Source organism: Silene latifolia, chromosome 1 (assembly GCF_048544455.1).
Source record: "Silene latifolia isolate original U9 population chromosome 1, ASM4854445v1, whole genome shotgun sequence".
Classification (NCBI taxonomy): Eukaryota; Viridiplantae; Streptophyta; class Magnoliopsida; order Caryophyllales; family Caryophyllaceae; genus Silene; species Silene latifolia.
Genome location: NC_133526.1, coordinates 7,422,336 through 7,434,912, shown reverse-complemented (window position 1 = coordinate 7,434,912; position 12,577 = coordinate 7,422,336). Strand labels below are relative to the sequence as shown.

At 35.5% G+C, this 12,577-nt stretch overlaps 1 protein-coding gene across 1 annotated transcript; it reads right to left on the bottom strand.

The window, feature by feature from the left end:
- Positions 1-1,750: 1,750 nt before the first annotated feature.
- LOC141632412 (uncharacterized) lies at positions 1,751-12,036 on the bottom strand. The gene is made up of 5 exons (XM_074444977.1): positions 11,994-12,036; positions 3,436-3,686; positions 2,841-3,213; positions 2,580-2,734; positions 1,751-2,305 (listed from the first exon to the last, which is right to left on the bottom strand). Exons 1-5 carry the CDS (start codon positions 12,034-12,036, stop codon positions 1,751-1,753), a joined length of 1,377 nt encoding a protein of 458 aa, XP_074301078.1.
- Positions 12,037-12,577: the final 541 nt, after the last annotated feature.

The window sequence follows — 12,577 nt, the reverse complement described above, 5'->3', positions numbered from 1 at the left end:
GCACCAAATATCCAAATGATCTAATTTATAATCGCTAGATGTACTTACTTTTGGGAAAATGAAATTACTTTTCCGAGTTAAAATCATTTACTCCCTCCATTACACTTTTATTATACTCCTACTAGTTTGACTAAATGTCATATTTAAAAAATGTGTTGCAATATCAAAAATATCCCTTGACCATTAAACTTAAAGACAACGTATATGCAAAATGGAAAAAGAGAGGTTATTTAATTAGGGTATAATAGAAATTTCACTATTTTAACTTACTATATTTAGAACAAAACGTCTTGCTTGTGATGGACACTATTCGTCAAAGTTGAAGACGGATAATGTTCCGCTCACAATAAAGCAAGTGGGGGTAAATGGAGCACCATATTGATAGTGCCACTTGCATATTGTGAAAGGGGCAATATCCGTCTTCAACTTGTGATGGATAGTGGCCGTCTTTAATGAGAATTTGTGTATGTAGAAATAGACAATTAATTTGAAATATGGATTGTATATAAAGTTGATAATAAATTATGAAGGCAAATTGTGTCACTCAGACCATTCTCAAGCAGTGGTCATGCTAACTAGCTAGGTCACGATCCGATTTTAATTCACTCTTAATCCCACCTTATTAACCTTGACCCATTTTCAGTTTTTCACCCTCCCAAGCAGAAGGTCGCGACCTAGGTTATCAACCCAATTATCTTCCACTTCACAACATTCCTAATCATACCCCACTATTATATTATGTACTTTTATTTATTATTTTTTTATTGCTCAACCAATAAAAAGTGTCCACCTAGAAGGTCACTAAGGTGGTCAATTTGCTCAACAATGGTCACAAATTGACCTTTTAATGTAAAAGGTCACAAATTAACCATCAAATATCACCAATTATACTTGCTTAATTATGTCATTAGCATGACCAAGTGTCACGGTTCGAAACTTTGAGTCGGGGCGTGACGCGCACCCTTGTCTAAACACTCGACAAGAATGCAAGCGAGAGCGTCAAGCACTAGTGTCTGTCAAGCACTAGTGCATTCGTAATCGGTCTCGGGTTGTGGGTGTCGGAATCCTAGTCTCGATCGACACACACGGGCTTGTTAGTGAAGTGATCGAAGGCAAAAGTCGTTCACAAGAAAGCAACAACAAGCAATAAGAAGGCAACTTGGCGGGAAGCAGATGTTTGATTGACTAGTACTCCCCAAAGAGGGAAATTTGATAGTTACATCCTGGTAGCAGGAAACATTGAAAGTGTAGAATAACGATATACCTATTTAAGGAAAGAAAATCTATGCTAACTTATGCTAAACTAGGAAAGTATTTACTAAAAATATACAAGAGAAAATGAAACTACATAGCATAAATAAAACTAAGGGTGTGTTTGGATTGAGAGATTTGGAGGGAAAGTGAGGGGAGGGAATTGGAAGGATGGGAAATCCATTGTTTGGTTAGCAAAATGAAGGTAGAGGGATTTGGAGGGGAGGGAAAATAGATCCCTCCATTTCCCTCCTACAAGGCAAATTATTTCCCCACCAACATAGGCAAGATTTGGAGAGAAAATCATCTCCTTCATTCTCCCTCCCCTCCCCTTCCCTTCCTTTCTCTTCCCTCCTCCTCTCTCCCCTTCTTTTCCCTCCTTTTTTTTCTATCCAAACAAGGCCTAAGGGTTCAAAGTGTGCGGAACGTCACACTCTCCCCCACCTAATCTGTTGCCGTCCTCGGCAACGCTGAAACTCTTCAAGTCTTCAAGGCTGAATTAGTCGGCTGATGTTGCTGGAAGTTGGTTTGAACGGATGTTGGCGCGCTTGCTCTTGTTGTGGGTTGGATCTTCAGGATCTGGATGGTACAACTTCAAGCATCTCACATGGAAGACCAGGTGACACTTCATCCAGGCAGGGCGGTCAAGCTTGTAAGCAACTTCCCCAATCCGCTTGATCACTTGGATGGGGCCTTCATACTTTCGCACCAGCCATTTGTCTCTTCCCCTAAGAAATCTCATCTGCTCCTTATTCAACTTCACCATGACCATGTCGCCTACCTTGAACTCTCTTGGCCTCCGGTTCTCATCTGCCCACTTCTTCATGCGGCGGGACGCCTTCTCCAAGTAAGCGCGAGCAATCTCAGCATTGACATTCCATTCTTTAGCAAACTCGTGAGCTTTCTTCGTCCGGCCACCATAAGAATTTGCAACTGTGAGAGGCAATTTCGGTTGTTGATCTGTGACAAGCTCAAACGGGCTCTTGTTAGAAGAGGAGCTCGTTTGAACATTAAAACAGAACTGGGCAACATCTAGGAGGCGCACCCACTCAATCTAGGTTGCGCCCACAAAATGTTTCAAGTACTCTTCCAACATGCTATTGAATCTTCCCGTCTGGCCATCTGTTTGAGGATGGTAACTTGAGGATATCCGAAGTTTAGATCCCAGGAGATGGAACAACTCTCCCCAAAATAGCCCCGTGAAGCGAGAGTCGCGATCACTGACTATACTTTGAGGTAGTCCTCAATATTTCACAACATTCTTGAATAACATCGTGGCCGTCTCTTCAGCACTGCACGTCTTCGGAAGGGGAATGAATGTGGCATACTTCGAGAAGCGATCCACAACGACAAGGATCACACTGAGAGCCCCTACCTTCGGTAACCCAGATATGAAGTCCATCGAGATACTTTCCCATGGACGAGTTGGTATCGGTAAAGGATTTAGCAGCCCCCCCGGCTTCTGTTTCTCTCCCTTGTCTTGCTGGCAGATCAGACAAGTCTTTGTGTACTCCATTACATCATCCTTCATCTGCGGCCAATAATATTTCTCTTCAGTTGGTATAAGGTTCTCTGCCACCCCGGATGACCTGCCCACAATGTATCGTGGCACTCTTGCAAGAGAATCTTTCGTAGCCCTGCCGCTTTTGGAACAAAGATCCGATGTCCCTTCGTGAACAAGAGGTCATCCTCCATCCAAAATTTGCGAGTCTTCCCTTCGATGGCTAATTGTTTCAGATTCGTTGCCACCGGGTCCTGGTCGAGGTGTTCTTTCACCTTAACCTGAATATCGGTAGCCACTATGGTGGTAGACAAATGAGCAATCGTGTGCAATGTGGCCAAATCACATCTTCGGCTAAGGGCATCATCGACTCTGTTCGCAGCTCCTGGTTTGTAAGCAAATTCCACATCGAACTCTGCCAACAATTCTTGCCATCTAGCTTGTCGGCTGTTCAACTTGGGCTGTGTCAAAAAGTGAGATGCTGTTGTATTGTCAGTATTGACAACGAACTTCGATCCCAAGAGATAGTGCCTCCATCCCCGCAAGCAATGGGCAATAGCTAGGATTTCCTTCTCTTGTACTGCATAACGAGTCTCGGCTCCATTAAACTTTCTGCTCTCGAAAGCCACATGGTGACCCTCTTGGAGTAGCACCCCCCGAGGGCGTAATCAGATGCATCAAACTTCAAAAGGCTTCGTGATTTCCGGTAACGCCAAGACCGGCTCCTGTACCACCGCTTCCTTGAGCTTCTCAAAGGCCCTCTTCTTGTCGATAGACCACTCCCACTTATTATCTTTCTTCAGCAAGTCGGTGAGCGGGGCAGCAATTTTCGAGTACGCTCGGATGAATCTTCGATAGTAGTTTGCGAGCCCCAAGAAAGAGCGGAGCTCGGACACACTCCTTGGGGTTCCCCATTCCTTGATAGCTGCAAAGCCTAATGTTTATGGACTGTCAAACAATATGAAAGGCCATTGTAAAACAATATGTAAGGGAAAGACAAAATTACAAAATGTCAATAAATGTTGAACTATTCATCCCACCAATTTTTACCAAAAAAATACACACCCTTAATTTCCCATTGCACACCTTTATATAAGAGGGATGTAGAGGATCTTGACTTGAAATTAATAGGCTAAAGTAAATTATATGGAGCCTTCATTTAGAAATAGCACTTGCGAAGGAAAAATTGCTGTAAATTTTTCTACATTTAGAAGCAAATTTATCTTGGACATACGTTAAATAAAAATGACTAAAATAATATTATCTTTAACAGGAGTTGACTAATTTTCCACACTTGGAAAAAAAACGTTGTATAACTAGTCAACTACGGGTAAGAAGTTGGACTAATTCAAAGTTCGTTACTCGTGACTTCGTGAGGCAATCTACGCGATGACGTTCCCAAATTCCCACTTGTTTGGGGTTGGTTGGTCCTTTTTTTTTTTTTTTTGGTGGCGTTGATTCGAGTATTTCCTGCCGACAGTTGGGGGTAATCTCTTTCAGGATATTGAAAGGCGATTTAATGGATTTACCCTTTTCAAGTTTGCCTTTTTAATTCGCAAGGGTCAGAAATCGAACTCCTGACTACTTGTTTAAGAGATAAGAAGCAGTGTAATCACATTAAAATAAAAAGTAACTACTTATAAAATATTACTTGTTCAAATAGTCACATTTTCTTATTAAAATAATTATATTTGGATCCGTCATAATTTATCAATAAGTCTATCTTGTGACGGGTCAAGTAATATTCATGTTGGTAGATATGACAAAACAGATTGCTACTCCCTAAACATTCTGCTTTTGTCTTATCTACCTCACATGTATAATACTTGATCCGTCACAAGCTCATCACAAATGAAAATTTGTAATAATTTATAACTAAAAAAGTCCATTAGAATTTGCACTTTTGGGGATCTTCTAGATGACCGATGTTGGTGATAATTTGATGGGCTCCTAGTGTCATACTCGTTGGTCATGGATCACTATAATTTTGTTGGTTACATTGACGTATGTTTTTCAATGCTTTTTTTTTTTTTTAAAATAAACGTAACAAGTTCTTGTATGTGAAATTTATAAGACGTTTGTGTATAATTGTATGTTTAATGATAATGTCGTGCCAAAAAAAAAATGATAATGTATAATTTTGTTAAGAAAAAGGTGGTAACAATAACGTTTTTGTTTATTTGTTGTGGATAGAGCAACTTAATTGTCATTTTTTTTATGAGAGTGTTGTCGTGTCTCCCAATCAAACACATTTATATTTCTCAACAAACAACTAGTTAGTGGTTAAGTCGAGGTCGATCCATGTGACGGTGTGCTTTGAGTTCTAAGTCTATCTATCTCAATTTATACTAGTGTCACAATTGATTTTAGGTTTGTAGTTGTGTTCTAAACTAATGAAAGTAGTAAAGTAAAACAAACAATAAAGCAAATAAAGGTGTAAACAAGTAATAAAGGGGACTAGGATATCATGGGGTCATAGGGGATTCATGTGAGTTGATCGTACAAACATGTTTACAAAGTTGCAAGCAATTAATGTTGTGATGGGACCGAGTTGGTTTATGTCTTACGGTTTTTAGGATGAGTTAGGTCCCGGAGCCAAATCGATTAGATTGTACAACACCTACAAGTCGATTTACTTTCCTCCTAATCACTTCTATGCATGGTCTAACAAGACTCGAGTTGGTTTATATCTTACAAGTCAAGTTGAGTAGATAAGAGATGGGTAAAAATGCAAGGATTCATAGGCTTAGCATTTCATCAAACATAACATGTGCATAGGTTGACATCACAACAAGCAAGCAAATTAATTATGGAAACATATTAGATTAAGCATGATTATTCCCCATTTATTTCCCTTAATTACTCACTAATCCTAGCTAAGGAAACTACTCACTCATTATCATGAGAAACATGTCATTAAGGGTGTCAATCATCACAACAAGTATAAACATGATAAGTGAGTGAAGAAATAAACAATAAAGAGTAAAGAGTAAAGAGATTATACCAAACTTGAGATGATTCCAAATAATAAAGCAAAGAATAAAAGAAGAGAACTTGATTGATTGATGGAAAGTTGGCAATTCTCCAATAATAACCCAATAATCTTCAATTACCCAAAAGTAATAAACTTGAACAATAATTAAGGAAAGATTAATGCGTGATTTGTGAAAAGATTAAAGAGTAATCTATTCTAATCTACTCCTAATCTAAGAGAGCTTCCTACTATCTAATGTTGTGTAATGTAATCTCCTCCCCTGATTATTACAAAAAATGGAGTAGATATAGTGGTGCATCATTAGGTTAAGTGAGGATAAATTAGTAATTAACAATGCTAAGTTCTAAAGTAGGGAAACGCAAGTATCCTCAAGGAGATGAGCATATCGTGCTGAAGGTGTCACTGTCCATTCGTACCGAGGAGGGGGACGCTCGGATTCTGGGCAGGGGAGACGAGCGTCTTCTTGCTAGGACGCTCGGATTGTCCTTCAGAATGCTTTTTGCTTTTCCTTTCGCATACTTCTTATTCTTGTGTCGTTGATCTTTGTTCTTGTCTCTCCTTCCATACTCGTTCACCCAATATCATCAATAACCTTCCAAATATGCACGAGAGACGGGGTTTTCCGCCTAATTGTCTTCTTTCCTACAAAACATGCACAATGTAATAGGAAGGCAAAATAGAAGGCATTTGACGGATAAACGGCTATGGAACGTTATAATAGTATGCAAATTAGGCTCAATTAAGGGCCTAAATGTGCGCAAATATGAGTCACATCATTTTTTTTCATTAATTGTCTCTCAATTAAAATAAAAATAAAAATAAAGTTTAATTCATAGTAATATTACGTAATGCTATTAAGTATTACCCACCATCTTAAAATAAGGCAAACTGCATTTTAATTGAAAATAAACTCAACTCTGGACAACATCTTCTCAACATAGACTCGCTTAAGTTTAACCTCTTATATGAGTTATATCAGGTTACAATAACTTGTGATGTGGCACCAATAGATATAAATATATTAATTTTTTGTATTAACATTATTTTATTTTTGAGCTTAGTTAAGATTGTTGCTAAATTTGTTGACTCTAGAAATCGAAATAGGAAGACAAAAAATGAAAGGGATTAATATGAGTAAAGCCATTCTAAATTGTACAACCACCTTTATTTTAAAGATATACTCCATTTATTTTGGGATTAAAGCGGTGATGTTGTTCTATACTCCATTCATTTATTTATGTCATACAACATGGTAAAAAGAAAACAAAACTAACAAATATAAAACAATATTGATCAAAGAAAATTCTAAGATATCTTATGATATTTTCAGATGAAACTTGACACTTATGTATATTATCTTTTACATCCTCATTTAAATTCGTGTAATTTTCCCTAAGAAAATTTAAATTGGTTAATCTTACGTTCTCTATTTATTACTCATACTAGTTTGAATGCCCGTGCGTTGCAACGGGGTAATTAACTTATTTATAATGCAAAAAAAACGTTATAAGGGTTTAATGTTTACATTCTATGTCTAATGATTTGTTTACATATTATTAAAATATCTCTTTAAAAAAAAATAAAAGATTAATATATATACATGAGTTAACTCTTATTTATAACCATATAATCACCCCGCGTTATACTAATAAGTCGATGTGGGACAATTCTACTATTTATAAGTAATATATTTACCAAACTTGGATTTTTTTTCTGATGTGGGACAATTCTACTATTTATACGTAATATATATTCATCAAACCTGCATTGTTTTTCAATGTGGGACAAATAACATACTCAGAATTTCACCATCTTTTTTGCACTTAGTTCGACATCTAACCAGATCCCGAATACCGAATACGGAAAATTGCTACTCATTATATCTAATAATTATATTTAAATTTAATAATATAATCAAGTACTCTCCGTTAATATTTGTACGTTGTTTTTCTTCAAAAAAATTTAACATAATTGAGATACGGAAATTTCCCGTGGTTCCCCTTAATTTTGTCAGATTTTCCATGTTACTCCTATTTTTAAGAATCTGCCTATGGTACCCTTGAAGTTCCATTTTTTTGCCCATGATACCTCCTAATGTAAAGGCTGTTAAATGGACGTTAAGTTTGATGACGTGACAATAAAATAACAATTAAAAAATGATACCCCTTTATTGTTTTATTGGTATAGATATCTCTTTCTTTTAAATGAAAATTTAATTAACTATATCATTATAATATTGAAAATTTCTCACGGTAACCTTAAACTTTAATAGATTACACATGCTACCATGGACGTTTGTTTTCTATTTTTTTTTATCATAATTAAAATATGTGTAAATGATAGGAACCTATACTCTAATTCTAATTATATTATTTAAACGTAGTATATTTACCACACCTACATTATTTTTCAATATGGGACATATAAAATCTATAGGTAGAAAATATAATGATATAAACTTTTAAGAGTTCTCCAAAACAATACTTAAGAGACTCAAAAGATTTCGGGTTGATGCCTAAGTTCTAAGGATGTCTCCTATTTATAATCATAGAATCACCCATTTATGCTATATTTCGATGTGGGAAAATTCTATTTTTTATATGTAGTATATTTATCACACCTATATTATTTTTCAATGTGGGACATATAACATACTATGAAATACACCATCTTTAATATGTGCAAATTATATGAAATCTATATATACTCTAATGATAGCATTTCTTACCATGAATCTAATAATATTATTTTCATAATTTTTTTACGGACATTATTTTGCCAAATGAAATGTAAAAGTTTTTATATAAAAATTAGAAACATCACTTGAATATAAAATAAGAAATACAGAGTATATATTATAATAACTAAAAGATTTTCCAATGGTTAACTTAGGTTAGAAATCATTATTGTATAGACAGTAATACAAACTCTTTTAAGAGCTCTCTCTGACAATACTTAGGGGGTGTTTGGTTGGGTATATTGGAATGGATTAGATCCATTCCATTGTTTGGTTGGGATGATTTGGAATGGAGTTAGATACCCAATGGATTCTAACTCTACCCTAACCCCTTGGAATCCCATACCCACCCTCCCCCCTTGGATTCAAACTTCATACTCCTCTTTATAATTTGTGGTGAACCAAACAACATTAGACAAGTATGGATTTAGAACCCCATACCATCCTACTATCAAACTCCATTCCATTCCATTCCGACTTGTTGAACCAAACGACCCCTTAAGAGAATCAAAAGGTTTTGGGTTATGACTTCTATTTATAATCATAAGATCACTCTGTCTTATGGTAATCTTCCGATGTGGGACATTTCTAATATTTATACATGGTATATTCACCACACTTACATTACTTTTCAATGTATGACAAATAACATACTAAGTACACCATTTTTTTTTGCACCTACTTTGGCATCAACCCGATTTAATAATGAGAAAATACAATACAATACAATGTGAGATACATAATTTAATTATAGAATCACCCTACCGTATACTATTATTTCAATGTGAAATACATAATTTAATTATTTAGACGTAGTATGTTCATCATGCCTACATTATTTTTCAATGTGAAAGATATAACATACCAAGAAATACATGTCTCTTCTTAAAAAAACCACTATTGTATACATATTATTTTTCTTTGAAAGTAAAACCACTTAGTCTCGATCATTAGATAGGGATCTCTATATCGTACATATAACGACTCATTAACGCTCTATTATTGCATTTAGAAGACAACCATTAGTAAAATCTTTAGTTTTGTACTGTGTTAGGAGACTACCATTAGTAAAACCTTTAGTTTTGTATTTTTTGATTTTCTTGTTCATGTTCTTAACTCTTTCCCGGGTAGTTCCCGACGATTTCCACTTTATTTTTTATATCATATCGTAGATAATGATATAAAATCTTAAGAGCTCTTTATTAAAACAATATTTATGAGACTCAAAAAATTTTGGGTGGATACATAAGTTTCAAATATGTCTCCTATTTATAATCATAGGATCACATCACCTTATACTAATCTTTTGATGTGGGACAATTCTACTATTTATATGTAGTATATTCACCACACCTACTTATTTTCCAATGTGGGACAAAACATACTAAAAAGTACACAATTTTACGTATTAAGAAGTACACCATCTTTAATATGTGCAAATAATATGAAATCTGTACTCTAATGATAGCATTTTTTACCACAAAGCTAATTATATTATTTTCATAATTTTTTTAACGATATTTTTTTGTCAAATGAAATGTAAATGTTTGATATAAAAATTGGAAATATCACTTGAATATAATTTAGGAAATATACATATTATAATAATTAAAAGGTTTTTCACTTTATTTTTTACATCAAAAATTATACTTTCCTAAATTGATTTTTGATGATGTGGACGCTCTCAGATCGCTCGAAAAAACTCTCTTTTATATATATATATAGATTATTTCCAAAACTAAATTTGTGAAAGAATCCAATCAAATGGACAATAACACCTGCAATAGTCATTTTGGGCCATGGACAGCTAGTCCATGTATAGATGAGACAAAATATCATAAGCATGATAAGCTGGGCCCAATGAGATGTAGTTAACACGTACAAGAATATCATCATATAGTATCCCAAATTCTCGGCCAAACAACCAAATTGGTAAAAAAAAGTGAAGGGTATTGGTCAGATTGGTAAAAAAACTATGACTTGTGACGAATTGGTAAAAAAGAAGAAGAATTGTGACGAATTTGCCATAAAAGTTACATTTTGCTTAATTTTCATTATTCCAAATAGATTTGACAAAACTACCCTTGCGCAAGTAGTCCGATTCAAAAAAATTGATCCGAGACTCGTCCTTAGCAACTCTACTATGATCCAAAATTTGAAATAATCCAACTTTATCCAAACTCGATCGAAATCAGATACTTCTCCATTCTCCCATCCTTATAAATTATAAATTGACCCCAAAAATGATGAAATCCAAAATAACCTTTATTCAATTGACGGATAGCCAAATAATTGATTTTGACAGAAATGACTCGTACTTATACCCGGTAAAAATGACTCGAAATCCGAGTTGTCCGACCCAATATAATCGACCCAAATGCTTATTGTTAGAAACTGATTATTATTCATAAATAACTTGATAATAGCTGACCCGAAAATGACCTAGATTCGAATGACAAGAGTGCACAAGACCCGAATTCTTGCAAACCCGAAATCGACATGGCTCGAACTGACTCGTCTTTAGTTGGGTCATTAATTTGGCAAGGGTAGGTTGGATTATATCGGAACTGAGTTCTCTCAAATTGCCATATTTGCCAAGATTTCAATTAGTGTTTTTAATTGGGTAATTAATTTGGGCAAGGGTAGTTTGCTCAAATTTAGTTATAAGAATAGTAAACAAAACATGGTTATAATATTTTTGGCCAATTTGTCACAATTCCACATTATTTTTACCAATTTGCCATAAACCATAAACATTGACACATTATTTCAAATCGTTGATAATGAACTTCTAATTTCAAAGTTAATTTGAAATTTGAGGGAAGAGAGAAATTAAAGAGATGTTGAGTGTAAATTACAAAAAGGTCAAATTTTTCCATTTAATTTATTTGTCGACAATTTGAAATAATTTGTAAACGGGATTTAGCACCACTCTTAACAATCTCTGAACGTAACATTCTATAAGAGTATCCAAATGGAGGAGAAACGGATCACTTAATAACACAAGAGAGGTTTCATCCTAAACCAATTGGCAATAGAAGGAGTAACCATCTTAATTATAAAGTGATACAATCTCTCTTTCTCCTTCAATGTGGGACACTCACATGTGAATTAATATATGATTCTTTACATATATCAACAATAAGGTTAGTAACTATAAAATAATGTACTATTAAGCACTATTTTAAAATTGTTCTCCGTAAATAGTAGGAGTAGTTCAATCGCATTAGTTGTTGCCTTCGATACATTAAAGAAGATTGACTCAGGTGTCGACTGTCGTTAAAGAATATTCCCAATCAACACCGAAAAAGAAAAACTTTTCAATGATATTGGGCTAACTTTGTTATTTCTATTGGGCTTTAAGTTTTAGACCATCAACCTGTATACCATTTATATTTGGAGTAACATTCTAAAAGAAATAGGCTAAAAATGTCCCGTGATGCGACTAGAGGTGGCTATCAGCATTGACTACTCTAGCCTAGCCCGCCTTGTTTGATCTCTCAGCACACAGCCCGGCCCGACCCGATCAGACCCGCCCAGCCCGCCTCCCATCGTTGACCTGGCACGGGTCACAAAATCGAGACCCGGCCCGCCTATTTAGTAAATTCAAAAAAAAGTAAAAAAAAGGCCCGTAAGCCCAGCCCGCCCTCTACCCACAACGGCCTGGCCCGGGTCAAACATATTCACAGCCCGGCCTGGCCCGGCCAAACCCGCCCCTCCCCTGGGTCTGTCGCGGGCCTAGCCAAATGGACCTGGCCCGCCTTAGGTAAGCCCGCCCCGACCCGAGCCCAGTTCGAAGATAGCTCTATATGCGACATATAAACTCAAAACAATAACTTTCACGCAGTTTCACAAAAGACATACTCTCGACTCTCGTAGTATAAAAGGATAAAATAATTGAACTAACGAGCATATCATCAAATTATCAACTCTGGTAAAAGACATCCTTTATAATAATTTTTTAATCCGCTTTTCCCCTAGTAGTCCCGTCTGTGTCCGATATAAACCTATTTTCCATATTTTTAATAACCACTTTAAAAATTATTTTAGTACCCAATTTAATTAAGTCATGAATCAATTTACCGTTGTTCGT

Excerpts from the sequence above, each read along its gene's own strand:
- LOC141632412 (XM_074444977.1), bottom strand. The coding sequence starts at position 12,036 with ATGGGAGGCGGGCTGGGCGGGTCTGATCGGGTCGGGCCGGGCT. Across the intron at positions 3,214-3,435 it reads AAATCACGAAGCCTTTTGAA|CCCAAGTTGAACAGCCGACA; the intron begins GTTTGATGCATC and ends TTTTTGACACAG. Across the intron at positions 2,306-2,579 it reads GTTGTGGATCGCTTCTCGAA|ATTGAGTGGGTGCGCCTCCT; the intron begins GTATGCCACATT and ends GGCGCAACCTAG.